This window comes from Sorex araneus, chromosome 4, assembly GCF_027595985.1.
Source record: "Sorex araneus isolate mSorAra2 chromosome 4, mSorAra2.pri, whole genome shotgun sequence".
NCBI lineage: Eukaryota > Metazoa > Chordata > Mammalia > Eulipotyphla > Soricidae > Sorex > Sorex araneus.
Window position 1 is genome coordinate 194,494,132 of NC_073305.1, and position 17,566 is coordinate 194,511,697.

Sequence of the window (17,566 nt, forward strand, 5' to 3'; positions counted from 1 at the left end):
GGAAGGCATTCTGAGCACAGTCACCTTTACACTGTCAGGGTGAGTGAGGGTGAGTGCCCACCTGGCACAGTGGCGCACAGCCAGAGAAGCCATCTGGAACTGGTCATTTATTGGTATTGGGTATGAGGAATTGGGGTGTAGAGCAGAGTCGGAAATGCAGGGCATCCTCCTCAGCCTTCAGTGGTACTTGCGATGCCGTTCGTGTTCTGTGAGAAAAAACAGCAGGATATTAAGTGGGGGGCGGGGGGGCGGGCGGGCAGCCTGGGAGCCTGGGAATTCCTTTCAGGCATCAGCACCCCTGGGCACAGGCCCCACCCAGCCCACACTCACTGAGTTCATGGTAGGAGCGGCAATAGTTGAAAAGCACGTAGGCAGCCAGCACCATGGACACACCAGCCACACTGCCCTTCTTCACGTTGATGTACTTGTCGTAGTACCTCTGATAACCTGCAAAGTGGAGGCGCTGGATGGGGCTGCGCAAGAGCACCCCAACCCGGGGCAGGGGAGAGCACTGATGCCTGTGGCCTTGATCTTAGAGACTAGACTCCACTTATACCCCTCCCCAAAAATTCTGAGTTCAACCCCCCATAAGAGCCCCATTGGCCTCTAGTGAGGCTGATGGGACATCAGATGGCAGAAGGAGAGCCCACTGCAGGGCTACTGTCGCAGAAGGTGCTGTCCAGAGCATGCTGCCCACCTCACTTCCTCCCCATCCTATCTGCTGGCCCCCTAGTCCTGCACTGTGGCCTATGAATCTCATCCTGTGACACCCGTGGAATATTCCAGGGATCCAGAGTGACAGTACAGCAGACAGGGCATTTGCCTTGCATGCAGCCAACCCAGGTTCGATCCCCAGCACCCCATAGGGCCTGAGCACAGAGCCAAGGGTTAGCACTGAGCTATGCGCGGTGTGGTCGATAATTACAAGGAATATTCTAGGATATGGCTTCCAGAGCAACCCTAGCAACAAATCTCAGCAGCCCCTGAGCACTTGTGGGTGTGTGCCCCATCCCCGCCACCGACAAGAGAAATGAACAGACATTTGTCTCAAAGTGTCCCCTGGCACGGAGGCCTGTGCCATGATGCTTCTGACTCACTTTCCTCATAAACAAGCCCCAGGGAACGGCCAATTCCAAGCCGTTTCCTCAGCTGAAGCCCCTCCGAACCAGCCTTGGATGGAAGCAGCCAAGTCTGAGATTCAAGAGTGGGCCATGCTTCCTGGGTGAAGGCAGGGCAAGGCCCGTGTGCACACCCCTCTGGAGAGAGCCCGGGGCCCAGCTCGCTCCACTCACACCCTCCTCAGCCTCTGACCTCTCTGAAAGGCTCCACCGATGCCTCTCGGGGTGAAGTCCCGCATCATGATCCAGCTTGTCAGCTCCCCGAGTTTGACATCCAGGAGTCGCTTGTCCTTCAGAGATGCTGTAAAAGGAGGCAGACACTGAAGCTCTGAGAACTGAATGGGGGAAAGAGGCTGCAGGGAGGGGGAAAGCTATGGGGGAGAGAGCGGGAGGCTCATATAAAACCATTCAGCTGTGTTAGCTCCCGGAGCCTCTATTTTACAAGATAGCAGAGACTGAGGAACGGGGCCGAGTGGGAGCCAGGAGGCAGCACTACCTCCAGATGTCCTGGGCATCTGCTGGGAAATGTGGAAGGAGCCTGGCAGATGTGCCCTGAGAGCACCTGGTTCCCGCAGCCTCCAGCCCCCCGAGCCCCGGCAGCTTGGATGAAAAAACGTGGCCCCTGGAGCATGCACAGTGAGAGGGCACGAGCCTTGCACGCAGCTGGCCCTGAACACTGCCAGGTGTGGCACAAAAATATAAAGCCCCCAACATGGCTCCATCTGGGCCCAGTGAGGCTTTTCCCACAATTACACACCAGAGAAACATCCTCTGCTTCCGGCCATGTTGGAGACCAGCACTCTTATTCTGGAACACCATGAGGACTAACAGCCAATAGTTTAAAATTCTCCCCTACAATCTGTACCTTTTGCTTAAGGACAAGTGTTTCCAAGAAATCAACAAGCACATCACACGGGGGACAAAGATAACTGAAGAGAACCACGGAGACCAGTCACAAAATTTCCACGGTGGGGCTCCATCACCTCATTCATGAATTACGGGGCCCAAGTGATAGTATGGCAGGGAGGGCATTTGCCTTGCACGCCGACCTAGGCTCGATCCCCCGTATCCCATAAGGCCCCTGAGGATCGCCAGGAGTAAATCCTGAGTGCAAAGCCAGGATGAACCACTGAGGATCGCTGGGTGTGATCCAGAAAGCCCAAACCAAACCAAAAATCATTCACGAATGAACCCTATGGCAAGAGACCAGACCCTCAGGGTAGCCGGAGAGAGATGCAGAGGCTCAAACCCCGGCACCATGACATCTGAGCAGTGCCGGTGGGGCACCCCTAGAACCAAAAACAATCATTTCATCAAAGGCCTGGGTTCCAGGACTTGGCACAGCACAGGTGCAAAGCCCCTGGGTTCCACCCATACTGTGCTTGCACACACAAACCAAAATTGAAGTGAACTGAAATCCAATTCCCACACCCCGTTATGCCGAAAGAGCCAATAGATGGCCAGAATCAGAGTGAAATCTGGGTGACTAGCACTGGATGGGGGGGGGTGGGAGGGAGCACCAGGCAGAGCTCCAAACTCCTCACAGGTCCAAGCTATCTAATTTTTCATCAGTGGTCTTCCCGGTACCCTCTGCAGAGGCCCGGGTTCAGTACTTCTTTTCCACACCTGATGTCTCCTTGAAAGAATCCACCCCCCTCCTAGTCCTGTTGGCGGGACGGGTAACACAGCCTTAACTCATCTCCTGATTGGCTCACTGCTTCAGACTGAGGTTAGGACAAGAACTGGGGCAAAATACCTCTGGGCGCACCAAAACTCTACCACCAACATGCCGTGTGACCTCGAGTGCCCGCACCCGGCTTCTGACCTTTGTCACTCTGATCTCTGTGATGGGGGCATTTAACGCAGACACGATTCACTTATTTAAAAAACAAAATACAAAAGTCGGTGCATGTCCCGATGAGTGCCAAGCCTTATACACGCGGGTCCCCGAGAACTGCGGTCTCGGGTCCTCCTGGGGACACGAGTTCGGCTGACGACGCGGCTCGGGCGCGGGGCTGCGAGTCGCGGCGACGTGACCTTGAGCAGGTCGCCTCGCGTCCCTAAGCCTACTCTGCACACACTCAGCCCGCAGGCGCCGCCGGCCGTGTGGGCTGCGGGCCACCGTCCCGGGCATTGGCCCCTCTCCGGGAGCTCCGTCTGCGCACTGGCCTGGGGGAGGGAGAGACGCGCACAGCTCTCGGGGTCGCGCGACCTCGGCGCGAGGGGCCCCGGCGCCGCCCCTCCGCCCAGCACGGAGGGTGCGTGGCCCCGCGGCCTTTACCCATGTTGCCGCCAACGCCACGGCCCCTACAGCCACCCGGGGATGGACGGCGCAAGACCCCGGGCAAAGGGGGCGGGAGCGCCTCCCGCGGCCTGAGCGCAGAGCGGCGGGCTCCGAGGCTCCCTTCCCTCGCACAGCGGCCCTGCGTCTCGAGGCCACAATCGATCTCGCTCCAGCTCCCGACTGACGGCCCTGCCCGGCTCAGACACTCACCGCCCGACGCCATGTTGGAGTCCTAGGTGTCCGCTGTGCCGGGCGCGCGAGGGCTGCTGGGAAAGGAGGCGCACTCCGGCCGGCCGGAAGCAGAGGCTCACGGGAAGAAGGTCGGCACACCAGGGACCGTGGGCCTCGAGGACGCCATGGAGTGAAGGGCAGAGCCCAGGGACGGGCCGACCGGAGGCTCAGCTGGGACTTCTGCCCAGTAGAAAAGGCGGGCAGGGAGAGAGCTTAAGTGAGAAAGGAAAAGAGCGTCCAGAGCGTCTTACTTCATCACTTTCGTATTGGTGCCATGCGGGACAGAGCTCCGACACCCGATGTCCAGGGTCACAATTCCTGCTGGTCATCTGGGACTGGGGATAAACCAGCTTTAATCGCCGGATTGGCCTTCTTTCCAGCTGACTTTTTTGGGTTTTTTTTTTTTTTTGCCACACCCGGCGATTCCCAAGGGTTAGCTCCTGATTATGCACTCAGAAATCCTTCTGGTGGTGCTCGGGGACTGTATAGGATGCGGGGATCGAACCCGGGTCGGTGGCACGCAAGGCAAATGCCTTACTCGCTGTACTATCTCTGCAGCCCCATTCGGGCGACTTTTCAGAAACATCCGTGTAAAAAAAAAAAACAAGGGGCCGGAGCGATAGCACAGCGGGTAGGGCGTTTGCCTTGCACGCGGCCGACCGGGGTTCGATCTCCGGCATCCCATATGGTCCCCCAAGCACCGCCAGGAGTAGTTCCTGAGTGCAAAGCCAGGAGTAACCCCTGAGCATCGCTGGGTGTGACCCAAAAAGAAAAAAAAAAACAGAAACATTCGTGTAAAAATCCATGCATTGGTGTTCTTTAATTGACACAGAAACTATGTTCTTGTAGTCCACCTAAGGACATCAGGCATGACTGGCAGAGGTTTCACTATTTTACCCAGTGAAAAACCCAGTTTTGTTTTTGCCACTCAGGGATCACGACTGACTGGGCTCCTGGAACCCCATCTGGTGCTGGAAATCAAACCTCCATCAACCACAGGCAATGCTAGACTATCTCTCTGGTCTCCCAGTATATTCATCTTGTCTGGAGAAATTCTTGCAGGAATTAGAAAAAAATCAGAAGTGGGCGGGACTGGAGTGATAGCACAGTGGGTAGGACATTTGCCTTGCATGCAGCAGACCCAGGTTCTATTCCCACCATCTCATATGGTCCCCTGAGCACCGCCAGGGGTAATTCCTGAGTGCAGAGCCAGATGTGACCCCTGTGCATCACTGGGTGATGTGGGTGATGGAACCAGCAACTAGCCCTTGGCTGCCCCATAGAAGGTTCTGTGCTGATAGACATAGATCATTCTGTGCTGTGCAATTCCAGAACCAATAGTGATATTTGGCAGTTGAGACCCAAAAATGTGACTGTTGGAAGGCCAGAGACAGTACAGAGGGTAAGGTGCTTGCCTTGCAGTCTCTTGACCCCTGTTCAATCCCGAGTAATTCCTGCCCATAGAGCTAGGAGTAACCCCAAGTACTGAAGAGTGGGGGCTCAAACAAACAAACAAAAAAAGGTAGGGGGAAGTGTTTGTATACATACTTGTATATGCTATTTACATACATGTGTACATGTATATACATTCTATGAGAAGAGTTAGCTATCCTTCTTTTACATTCCATAGCTTTATAACTCAAAATAAAAAAGAAGTCAGTATCAGATACTGCATTTGAGGAACAAAATATATCACTAAACAGAAAAGACACCTGGGGCTGGGAAGATGGCTCAAAGGGCATGCAGGAGTGTTGGGCTTGATCCCCAGAAACACGTGGTCCTAGGGAACATGCACCTCCAGTGACCCCTGAACAATGGCCCTTCTCAACAACAAGAAGTTTTCTTGTCACACCTGCCTTCACAACACTTGAGCTTGGATTTTATTTTTGGGCCACACCTGTGTGTGCCGGGCTTACTCTTGGCCCTGTGCTCTGGGCCCGCTCCTGGAGACCTGGAGAACAAGGAGGCCCCAGCACAGAACTGACCCCGTGGCACTGTCAGGAGCCATTGGCCGTGGCATCGCTCCAGCAGGCTTCTGGGACATCCTGGCATGGCACTTGTCAGTCATATGACCCTTTATCTTTTCTCCAATGACAGAAATGCAACCAGCACCTTCATTCAGAACTTGAGGGTCGTGAAAGAAAGCTCCTCACCCCCTTTATTTTTAAAATAATTTTTATTTTATAAGGTTGTTAACAATATTTGATTACATTTAATATTCAAACACCAGTCCCACCACTATGACACCTTCCCACCATCATATTTGGGATGTTTCCATCCCAAACTCCAATCCCTGTTCCAAAGCAGAACCAAAATAATATATTTTGTATTGTTTGTTATGGAAAACCGCTGAAAATGCTGCAAAAAGGCATTCATAGAGCAAAGAGTGTGAAAACTGCTCTATTTTGGCAGGGATCATTAAGATCTTCTATAAGATATCACTAACATGTTGTTAAAGGTTGAGCCTTGTGGACTTTTTTTTTTTTTGCTTTTTTGGGTCACACCTGGCGATGCACAGGGATTATTCCTGGCTCTGCACTCAGGAATTACTCCTGGGGTGCTCAGGGGACCATATGGGATGCTGGGAATCGAACCCAGGTTGGCCACGTGCAAGGCAAATGCCCTACCCGCTGTGCTATCTACCGCTCCAGCCCCAAGGACTTTCTTATATATCACTGTCATCCCATTGATCATCGAATTGCTTGAGCGGGCCCAGTAACATCTCCATTCATCCTAGCCCTGAGACTTTAGCAGCCTCTCTTTACTCGTCCTTCCCAATGGTGCCGCATTAGAGGCACTTTGGGGTCAGGGGAATGAGACACATCATTGTTACTGTATTAGGCATATGAATACAGTTCTTATATATATGTAAATATATATATATATATATATTTCCCTCTATGATTGGTTGCCTACTATTTGAACCCCATCAAATGTGGTGTGGTTCTCTTGGAGTATGGGTAGGGTGTGTAGTACGAAGTGTCCAGGAGTAGGTTCACTCGTGGATGATGCTGCCTGGGCGTGTGGAGAGCAGCCGTGAGTGTGGCAGCGGCTGGGTTCTGGAGATTGTTGGCTGCCGGGGCTGGGTCCCTTGTGCCAGGAAGGGGGTCTCACCTGCCTCCCTCTGGGGCACTCCTAGTGAAACAGCCTGGAGCAGGTCCGGTGGCATGGCTATGGCGAGCATCATGTTATGTTTCCTTCCGGGAGAGGACATGAGATCTGGATGGTGGCCAATGATGAGATTACTTGGCACCAGTCAGAGGTAGCTTATGTCACCCCTTTCTTTAATCTGAGTGGTCACACCAGGTGGCCAGGGTCTGTAGGGACTCAAAACTCATCTGGCTCCTTCCATCTTGTTTGTGACTTTTGGGCCACACCCGGCAATACTCAGGGGTTACTCCAGGCTTTGCACTCAGGAATCACTCAGGTGGTGCTTGGGAGGCCAAATAGGAGGCCCCGGCAAGGCACCTTACCTATTGAACAGTCTCTCCAACCCCTTTTGCTATTATTCCAGCCCCGCCCCTTTTGTTTTTTTGAAGGGGCCTTGGGTCGTTTTGTTTTGCTTTTGGGTTTTGGCCTGTATCAGGAGTGCTCAGGGTTTACTTCTGGGGGCTTAGGGGACCATATGGGCTGCCCTGCCCACTGTACTTATCACTCCAGGGGCCCTCTTTCCTCTTCTGTAGAACCAGGTGAAGAATGCTTGACTGCACTTTATTGGGCTTAATTTCTTTTCTAATTCTCAGGTGTCTTGATTATGGGCGACACAGGGCACTAATCCCTCTTGATTCTTGGAGGTTGCTCAGGGACCGTGTGGTACTGTCCCAACTCTCCAGCAGGCAACGTATGTGCTCATTCATTGAGCTCGCTCCTCGGCCCCAAAGGAGAAAAGGATGACCAGAAGCCTGGCATGAGCAAAATTAACCTAATTTCGGTTTTCACTTTCCCGCCAGACCCGGTAGTTAGGGTTTCATCCAGGCCATCAAACTTTGGGCTCTGGCATGCAAAACATCTGGACCGTGACCCTTGAGCTTTTATTTCTATTATTTGGCGTGTTTTTTCTTTTTTTTTTTTAAGGTCACAGCCAAACCGGGGGTCGCTCCGCTCGAGGGACCACGCAAGCAAGCGTGGTAAGAGCCTGTCTCTCCAGACTCCGTCTGGAGGTTTGTTTTTTTTTATCTAGGGTGTGGTGTTTGGGGGCCACACCCGGTGACGCTCAGCGGTTACTCGAGTTCTGCACCCAGGGATCACCCCTGGCGGTGCTCGGGATGCCGAGGATGGAGCCGCAGGTCGGCCGCGTGCCAGGAAAACCCTCTCCCCGCTGTACCATCTCTCCAGCCTCCCCTCCGGAGATCTTAAACGGCAGCTTCTCCTTTACCCGCGGAGGAGACCCCAGCGAGGGGGGACTGGCTCCACTCGAAGGCTCACGGTCGCCGACAGGCGCCCCCAAGCCCTCTGGGAAGTGGAGTCCTCGCGCCTGGACCCCCGACCCGACGCGGGCGCCTCCGAGTGCGCAGATGCGAGTCCGCCCGGAGCCGCGGGCTGGAGCCTTTTGTCTCCCGCGGCTCGGGGTGCGCGTCGGCGCCTCCTTCCCGCCCCCCGCCCGGCCGGCCCGGGCCCGGGCGACAGAAGGTGGGTCTGAGGCGCCCGCGGCCGCCAGCGCCGCCCGGGCCGCACCCGCGCCCCCCGCCGCCGCCCGGCCGGGCGCCCACCGCGGCCTCGGAGCGGGAAGGCCGGGTCCGGCCCGCGAGCCCGACTCGGCGCGGGGCGCGGGGCGCGGGGCGCGCGTCCCCCGGGGGGAGCCCCGCGGCGCCTTAGCGGGCTCGGATGCGCGGGGTGGTGGCGGGGCACTCCGGAAGTGGGGCGGCGCTGGGCCGTCTGGGAAGTGGAGTCCGGAGCGCGCCCCGCGAGGGATTCTGGGAGCGGGAGTTCCGAGGCGGCCCCGGTACGGAGCGCGCGCGCCCCCTGCCGGCGCGCGCTTTTAATGGGCTTTCCGCCTGTCACCCAGGCAAGAGCCTTCAGGCTCTGTTTTGTTTTGTCAGTAATTTGGGGCCACACCCGGCGATACTCTGGAGTCACTCCAGGATTTGCACTGAGGAATCACCCCTGGGACTGGAGAGAGTACAGCCGGGAGGGCACTTGTCTTGCACATGCCGACCCAAGTTAGGTTCGATCCTGGGCATCCCATATGGTCCCCTGAATACCGTGTGACTCCAAAAACAAAGACCCAAAACACCCAGAGTCAGGTTTGCCTCCCGAAAGAACAACTCCGCAACATTAAGGGTGAATCAACTCTAAGAACCCTGCTTGTGGCAGTTGTGCTCCTTGAGCCACAGGCCACGTTTGGGGCACTTGCCTGCATTAGCACCCCAGGCAGAGCTCTGCAGCTCATTGCTCGGATTCAGACCGCCTGTGGCTCATGACAGGCCTTGGAATGGTAGGAGAGGTTCTTGCAGCTGTGGCAGCAGTTTAATCTAAAGAAGGGTCTGAGCTCCTAGACCTGAAATGCGTCGGGGAGGCCTAAGAGTGGAGCAGGAGGGAGCCAGCCTGGGAACTTGTCCCAGATGAGACCAAGCCTAACCTCAGAATCTCTCTGCAGAGCTTCAGAGCTGAGCTGAACGGTTTCTGCAAAGAAGGTTCTGAATTGCTGGAAAATCCCTGCCTTTGAAGAAACTGAAATTTGATGGTAACAGGATAAACCAGAAGCTGATCATGGATTACCTGAGCATTGAGGTTGAGGAGGAAGGTAAGGCTTCCAGAAATGAACCTGGAGTTGAAACATGAGGACCTGTGGAGCCAGAGCGATAGTACAGCAGGGAGGGTGTTTGCCTTGCACGTGGTCGAGTGGATTTGATCCCCAGCATCCCAGAGGGTCCCTGAGTACCACCAGGAGTGATTCCTGAGTGCAGAGTCAGGAGTAACCCCTGAACATCACCGGGTGTGACCCAAAACTTAAAGAAAATAAACGGGGGGGGGGGAACATGTAGAGGTAAGATCCGTGATAAGAAGGCAGAAGCAAACCTGAAAACTTTGTAACTTTGTAACTTTCCACAATAAAAAATTTTTAAAAAAATGAAAAAAAAAAAAAAAGAAGGCAGAAGCTTGGTGCTCCCCCATGTCAGGAGGGGAGAGGGGAGCTCACACATTTGGAGAGGGCCCCAACGGCTGCCGTTGTGTCGCCCTCCACTCCCTCCAGGCTTCCTTATCCTGCACTTTGGCTCATCCATAGGTCCTGCGAGCCCGGGAAGGGAGAATGTGCCGTAGTGCTTGCTTTTGTGAGGCTGTTCGTGAAGGTTGCTGGGCTGTGTGTATGTGAGCATGTTCAACCTCTGTCCTCTGCTAAACTTGAGTGCACAAGACAGATCTGACGCATGGATGGCAGCTGGCTTGTGCCAGGGCCTGTTCCAAGGACGCTGGCAATCAGAGGAGCACTGTCTGCTCAGAGCTGGTTTTCTGCCCTTTTCAGCCCTGAGGACAGAGGATGCCGTCCTGTCCCCAAACCAAAGCACCGAAGAGGTGGAGCCGACTACAGAGCCATTTCCTGCTGAGTTTCAGGCAAGTCTGAGTGATTTCTCTCTCCTTCCATCTTATTTTGGGGTTCCCACTAAAGTCTCATTTGGGGGGGCCACACCCAGCAGTGCTCAGGGCTGAGTGCATTTAGGTATCGCTCCTGTGGTGCTGGGAATTGAATGTAGGTTGGCCGGGTGTGGCCCAGCCCGCCCCCAGTATAGGAAACTCTCCCTCTTCTCACTTGCCAGTTTATCTCAGGGACTCCCAGACTAAAGGGAAGTATGCTTGTTTTCCAGGAGTTGGTGACTGTCAAGGGTGAGGAACTAGACTTGGCCCATGAGGAGGTGGACGAGCTGAACTCAGCCCAGAGGCACATGGGTATGAAGATGGTGGTGGACAGTTGTGGGAGCCTGGTGTTCTGGGGTAAGAAAACTGATTTGCAAAAAAAAAAAATACAAAGAAGGAGGAGGAGGGGTTGAGTGATAGTATAGCGGGTTGGGCACTTGCCTTGCAGACACTTGCCTGGCACTCCTTATGGTCCCCTGAACCTCACCAGGAATGATTCCGGAGTGCATCTTCAGGAGTAAGCCCTAAGCACCTCTAGGTGTGGCCCCAAAACAACAGAGAATCAAATGTCATAGTTTTTCTTAGGTTCTGGGAATCCCTGATCACTTGGCACTTAGAATTGGGCTCCTTTCTCTAGTGAGTGGAGCATACCAGTGTGGCACTGGAGAAGGCCAGCTTCATTATACGGACTTGAAGACTTAAAAAGTGCCCGTCAGTAAAACCGTGTGGTCCTAGGGAAGGGAACGCAGGTCAGTAGAGCAACGGTCCACGGGCCATCATTCATTTCAGCAAAGATGCACATCAGGCTGAAACCATGATCCTTCCCCGGGGGAATGTTGCTGCACTCTTGGAGGACTCTGCACAAAGAATCCGTCCCTGTGTCCATCCTCCCTTCCTGCATCTTAGAGAGTGACTTAGACTAGATTACAGCGAGGAGTGAGCCTCGAAAACATCAGATTTCTAGAAGGAACATGTCTTTGTCACATTTTGTAAAGGAAAGCTTAATGAGCTATGATACCAAAGATACTCAAGTCTGCTTATTTTTTAGTCATTTTATGATTTTTTAAGTGGGGGTTCCACACCCAGCTGGTTCTGTTCCTAACTCAGTATTTAGAAGGACCCCCCCCCACCGTGGTGCTGGAGGACCATGTGTGGAGGTGTGGAGGTAGGGGTTCAAACTGGGGTCAGTCAGATGTAAAACAGGTTACTTACTCCTGTATGATCTCGTCAATGCCACCCTCCCCCCATTTTGCTATTATCTTTATTTTGTGTGTAATGTGTCTTTTTTGATGAGTCCTTTGGTTTATGGTTTTTTTTTTGGGGGGGGTGTTTGTGCTTTTTGGGTCATACCCGGTCATGCACAGGGTTCATTCCTGGCTCATGCACTCAGGACTTACTCCTGGCAATGCTCAGGGGACCATATGGGATGCTGGGATTCGAACCCACGTCAGCCGCATGCAAGGCAAATGCCCTACCCGCTGTGCTATCACTCCAGCCCATGGTTTATATTTTTTTTATTAGGGTGGGGCGCACCACATCTGTCAATGTACAGGGGTTACTCCTGGCTCTGCACCCAGGAATTGCTCCTAGCGGTGCTCAAGGGACCGTCAGGGATGCTGGGATTGAACCCGGGTTGCCAGTGTGCAAGGCAAGTGTCCTACGGGCTGTAAAACAGAAAGATAAGAGGAACTTATTTTTCAGGGGGAGGGAAAGTTGGGGCCACAGGGCATTACCCAGAGCCCCCCCCTTACCTTGTGCTTCGGGGTTGCTACAGGTGATGTCACATCTGGCCTCCTGCATGCAAACATGCGCTCAGCCCTTCGAGGTGTATCTCTCACCCGAGGGAACTTCTTACATTCAAAAATGGCTGACTCCGGGTGGTATTAATATGAGCAATATTTTGTCTGTTATTTTCCATCACTTTTCTAAAACTACCCAATTTTTTTTTTTTTGCTTCTGGGGTCACACCCAGCGATGCTCAGGGGTTACTCCTGGCTTATGCACTCAGGAGACCGTATGGGTTGCTGGGATTCGAACCTGGGTTGGCTGCGTGCAAGGCAAACATCCTACCTGCTGTGCTATCACTCAAGCCCAAAAAAACTACCCAATCTTGACCTATGATTTCCCTCCCTTTCCTTCGTTTTTTTTTTTTTTTTTTTTTTCAGGCTTTTTGGGTCACACCCAGAAATGCACAGGGTTTACTCCTGGCTTTGCACTCAGGAATTACTCTTGGCGGTGCTCGGGGAACCATATAGGATGCTGGGAATCGAACCCGAGTTAGCCGCGTGCAAGGCAAACGTCCTACCTGCTGTACTGTCACTCCGGCCCCTCCTTCATTGTCTTATGCTGATACTTACTCCTCTTCCTCCTGCTTATCTGCCTTCCTGCTTACTCACTCTGCCACTCTCTTAGATAGAATGTCATCATCGCGGGATCTCCTTTATCCTGCCGTGTATCAGTCATTCCCCTGTTTATAGTCAGTTGGTTTGGGGGCTGGTGGTGCTCAGGGCTTACTCCTGGCCCTGTGCTCAGGTGCTCAAGGGACCAGATGGGGTGCCAGTGGTCAGACAGGGTTGGTCACATGCCAGTCAGGTGCCTGCACAGAGTACTTTTTCCCCAGCCCTCCCTGCTTTCGTATGTCTCTGAATTTTTGTCATCTGTCTTTTCCTCCAGCTCTTTCTGAAGTCTTTCAAATAAATACTTACTTTAATTAATTTTTTTTTTGGTCACACCCGGCGATGCTCAGGACTTACTCCTGGCTCTGCACTCAGGAAGCACTTCTGGCAGTGCTATGGGATGCTGGAGATCAAACCCAGGTCGGCCACATGCAGGCAAACACCCTACCTGCTGTACTATCACTCCGGCCCCAAAAATATTTATTTTTATTGTTCTCTTGGTACCACACCTAGGGGGCACACATGGGCTGCTCCTGGCTCGGTGTCCAGGGGACCATGCAGTGGTGGGAATCGAGCCTGGGACGCTTGCTTGCAAAGCGTATGTTCCTCCCTCCCTCCAAGCCATCTCTCCAGCAGCTCAAATAAATGTTTTATAAGGTTTGGGACCATACACAAGGTCTATTTCTGGCCCTGTGTCCAAGAGTGACACCTGACAGTGCTCATGCGACTCTAGCCAGACCCGGTCTCATGCTAGGGATGTGCAGTGCCTTACGTCCTGTTCCCTCTCCAACCCTCAAATACTGATTGAATCAGAGACACAGTTTATGATTGGGTTTCAGTCATATAATTTTCTAATACCTGTCTCTTCACCAGTGTACATTTCCAACCACCAGTGTCCCCAGTTTCTCTCCTGGAACCCCCCCCCCACACACACACACCTTTGTGCAGATGGCAGACACCTTTATTTTCTGTCTCTCTGTCTCTCTCCCCCCATCCCTCCAGTTTTGGGCAATATGATTTGCAATACAGATACTGAAAGGTTATCATGTATATACCTTTACCTACTTTCAACACTTAGTTCTTGTTCAGAGTGTTTATTTCTATTTATTTTTTGCTTTTTAGGTCACACCTGGTGATGCTCAGGGGTTACTCTGGGCTTTGCACTCAGGAATTACTCCTGGCTGTGCTTGGGGGGACCATACGGGATGCCGGGAATTGAACCTGGGTCAGCAGCGTGCAAGGCAAAACGCCCTTCCTATTGTACTGTTGCTTATTGTCCTACTGTCATACTCTTATTGTCATACTGGTCCCTTCTCTCCTCTCTGCCCTTCACCCGCCACACACTGTGGCCATTGACCAGTCCTCCTGGGCCCTGTTTTTCCTGGCCTTGGACATTAGTTTCATACTATTTTTTTTTTTTGACACAGTTGTTCTTTTCGTAATTTATTTCAGATTCTGAATCTACTCCTGAAGCGAATGAGTCCCTTTCAAAGCTGGAGGGTTATGAAATATCACCCGAGAGGGATCTGATAATCGAAAGGCTGAAGACCGATGATTTCTGGGACTCCAGGCTGATTGAAACGTGGGCGTGCGAGGGCACGTTGGAACGGCAGCAGGTAACTCAGGCCAGAGACTTAAGGCACATCAGAAGCAAATACACCAGAGGCCCGATGGACAGTCCTCAGGAAAGCGGAGAGAGCTCAGCGCCCCGGGGGCGGCGGAAGGCCGAGTCGGTGCGGAAGCCTTGGCAGTGCCGGGAGTGTGGCCGCTGCTTCCGTTACTACTCGGCCCTGGTCCCGCACCTGCGGCTGCACTCGGGGGAGAAACCCTTCGCGTGTCCCGGCTGCGGGAAGGCCTTCGGCCGCAGCTCGGCTCTCCTGCAGCATCAGCGGACCCATGCGGGGGGCACGGCGCCCCCACGCCGCCGGGGCCACCCCCGGGAGAGGCCACACCTGTGCCAGGAGTGCGGGAAGGCGTTCTGCGGCGCACCGGCTCTCAGCAGGCACCAGCGAGTCCACGCCCGGGACAGACGATGTGGCTGCCGGGACAGTGGGGACGCCGTCGGGGCCCAGCACCGCCAGACCCACGCCGGGGATGCGTGCCACCCAGCCGGGGCCCTGGCTCGGCCCCCCGGGACACGCGGTGGGGAGAAACCATACCAGTGCGGGGACTGCGGAAAGGCCTTCGGGGACCGCTCAGCCCTGGTCAGGCACCAGAGGGTCCACACGGGAGAGAAGCCGTACCAGTGCCGGGAGTGCGACAAGGCCTTCAGCCAGAGCTCCTCCCTCACCAAGCACCTGCGGACGCACACCGGGGAGAAGCCCTACGCCTGCAAGGTCTGCGGCAAAGCCTTCAGCCAGAGCTCATCTCTCATCCAGCACCAGAAGACCCACGCGGGAGGGAAGGCCTGCAAGTGCGACAAACGCCAGAGAAGCCTCGGGGTGCGAGCGGCGCTTTATCAGCACAAAGAAATCCTCAGTGGCTAGAACGGAGCCAACAAACCCATGCAGTGACTCTTGGTTTTTGGTTGGTTGGGTTTTTTTTTTTGGTGGGGGGGCACCAGCGATGCTCAGGGGTTACTCCTGGCTCTGTACTCAGGAATCACTCCTGGCGGTGCTCGGGGGACCCTATGGGATGGCGGGATCGAACCCAGATCGGCTGTGTGTAAGGTAAGTGCCCTCCCGGCTGGACTGTCATTCTGGCCACCATGCTGTGATTCTTAGCTCTTAATGGCATAAGACCAGTTCTAAATATTACATGCTAGATGGCAAAAACGTGACGTGAAACTGCGACACACGCAGGATGGCTCTCTCTGGACGTTCCCTCAGGTATGGGAGAAGACAAGAAGTCAATGTGGATGTATCAGTTACAAACTCAAAATAGCTGAAGGGAAAGAGGAGAGGAGGGTTTCCGGGGCAGCACAGAGAAAATCTGGTTTAATGAGAGGAATAGTAAGGAGCTGCATGCCTAGTGCCAGCAGGAAAACTAGTCACAGAGCTGACGGTTGTTACTTGACGCTGCTGGCTCTCTAAATAGGAAATTTTTTTGGTGTTGTGTTGGGGTCACACCCCGCTTGCTCAGGGCTTACTCCTGGTGCTGCACTCAGTGATTATTCTTGTTATTATTGCTTGGCGGACCATATGTGGTGTTGGAGATCAAACCCAGGTGGTCTACATGCAAGGCATTTCAGTACCTTCCCCACTGTACTGTCCCTCCAGCCCTCTGAATAGTCATTTTAAACTAAAGCTAGTGAGATTAGAATCCCAGAAGGATAGCACCAGAAAATTTTCTAAGGAAATGTAAATTAGGAAAAATACCCCAGAATATTCTCCTTTGCTGTTCCTGTACTATGCTTTTCCGCTTATACATTTGCAAGCATTTAAACCAGCAGTTTTAACCCTGCATGTATATTGAAACCAACTGAGATGTTAAGCAGATGTTAAGACCAGAGCAATGGGACAGAAAGTGGCATTTGCCTTGTATGCAGTCACCCTGGGTTTGATCTCTGGCACTTCATATGGTCTCCTGACCCCACCGAGAGTGATTTCTGTGTGTCGAACCAGGAATCAGCCGAGCACAGGCAGGTGTGCCCCTTCCCTCCAAAATAAGTAACAGATAAAGGGGAACAATGATAAATTAGACCTAGTGACAAGTTAAACCTTTTGTCTGCCCCCTGATAAAATTTGAAGAAAATGCACAGGCAACCCACAAATCTGGAGAAAATATTTGCAGGTCATACAGTTGACAGAGAATTATGTCCAGACTCGAAATAGCGTCTACAGACAATCAAATGGGTCCACGGGGCTGAAACTTCAGAAAATACAGACTTTTCATTGCCGCATGAGCACGTGCTGAAGAGCTGACGGCAATCAAAGCCACGGCAGGCCGGAGCTGAAGCACAATCCCCAAAGGCACAGTGGATGAGCAAGTTACATCAAGTTCTTGGAAGTGTGAAACAAATCACGGTAGGCTGCACGCCCCCCTCTTTGGAAGATGCCCATGTGCCCTCATCCTTGGAACCTGCAGATAGGTTTCGTGTCCTGGCTGGAGGAAGTTTGTAGATGCAGGTAAGGTTAGGGACTTAAAAGACACAGGTGACCCAGATCACCCAGGAGCACCATCTCTAATTGCTTGGCACCTGGAAAAGCAGAGAATTGGCCTGGAGGCTTAAGGGATGAACTGAAAGACGTTCAGAGCATGAGCAGGATTTGGTGGCTCACCCTGGCTTGACGGTGGAGCGGCCCGAGGGGCTGCAGACCCCTCCCCCAGAGCTTCCTGCTCAGAGCTCAGCCCCAGGACATTCTGATTCAGCCTGTGAGCCCCCAAACGGCTAGATCTACCTGGGCTGCTGCCCTGGAGAACAGAGATAATAAACGTGTGTTGTTTTGAGCTGTTATGTGTGTGTCCTTACATGTTACCAGTCATTGGTTAAAAGTATATTTGAGGGGCCAAAGTGATAATACAGCAGGTAAGGTGCTTGCCTCACATGCGGCCGACCAGGTTTCAATCCTCGGCACCCCATCAGAAGAGATCCCTGAGCTCAGAGCCACAAGTAAGCCCTGAGTACTGGCGAGTACAGCCCCCTCTAGAAAGTGTACATGAGGGTCCGGGAGATAGTACAGCGGTTAAGGCACTTGCCTTGCACACAGCTGATCTTGGCTCAATCTCTGGCACATTCAGCCCCCTGGGCACCGCCAGGAGTGAACCCTAAGTACAGAGCCATGAATAAGCCTTGAACACCGCCTAGTGTGGCCCAAAAACCAAAGGGAAGAAAAATGGTGCCAGAGAGTCAGCCCAGTGGGCAGAGCGCTTGCCTGCACACGGCCACTAAGTTCAAACCCCAGCACCATGCATGGACCCTCAAGCCCTGCCAGGAGTGATCCCTGAGCACTACTGGGTATGACTCCAAACCAAAAAACCAACGCAGAAATGTTAAGAGTGCCTTGGGCTGGAGCGATAGCATA

General features: G+C 53.4%; 2 protein-coding genes across 3 annotated transcripts; one reads left to right on the forward strand and one right to left on the reverse strand.

Moving 5' to 3' along the window:
• Positions 1-92: 92 nt before the first annotated feature.
• Positions 93-3,720, reverse strand: ATP5MF (ATP synthase membrane subunit f). The gene is made up of 4 exons (XM_055134364.1): positions 3,613-3,720; positions 1,312-1,419; positions 331-447; positions 93-206 (listed from the first exon to the last, which is right to left on the reverse strand). The coding sequence occupies exons 1-4, from the start codon at positions 3,623-3,625 to the stop codon at positions 178-180; spliced, it is 267 nt and encodes an 88-aa protein (XP_054990339.1). The 5' UTR covers positions 3,626-3,720; the 3' UTR covers positions 93-177.
• A 3,516-nt stretch (positions 3,721-7,236) lies between these two features.
• LOC101553106 (zinc finger protein 436-like) lies at positions 7,237-16,998 on the forward strand. Of its 2 annotated transcripts, none has more exons than XM_055136123.1 (5): positions 7,237-8,262; positions 9,230-9,376; positions 10,097-10,185; positions 10,437-10,563; positions 14,055-16,998. In XM_055136123.1, the coding sequence occupies exons 2-5, from the start codon at positions 9,343-9,345 to the stop codon at positions 15,086-15,088; spliced, it is 1,284 nt and encodes a 427-aa protein (XP_054992098.1). In that variant the 5' UTR covers positions 7,237-8,262; positions 9,230-9,342; the 3' UTR covers positions 15,089-16,998. The 2 variants fall into 2 exon arrangements, with proteins under 2 accessions (XP_054992098.1, XP_054992099.1); XM_055136124.1 differs by lacking the exon at positions 7,237-8,262 and adding an exon at positions 8,473-8,575.
• Positions 16,999-17,566: the final 568 nt, after the last annotated feature.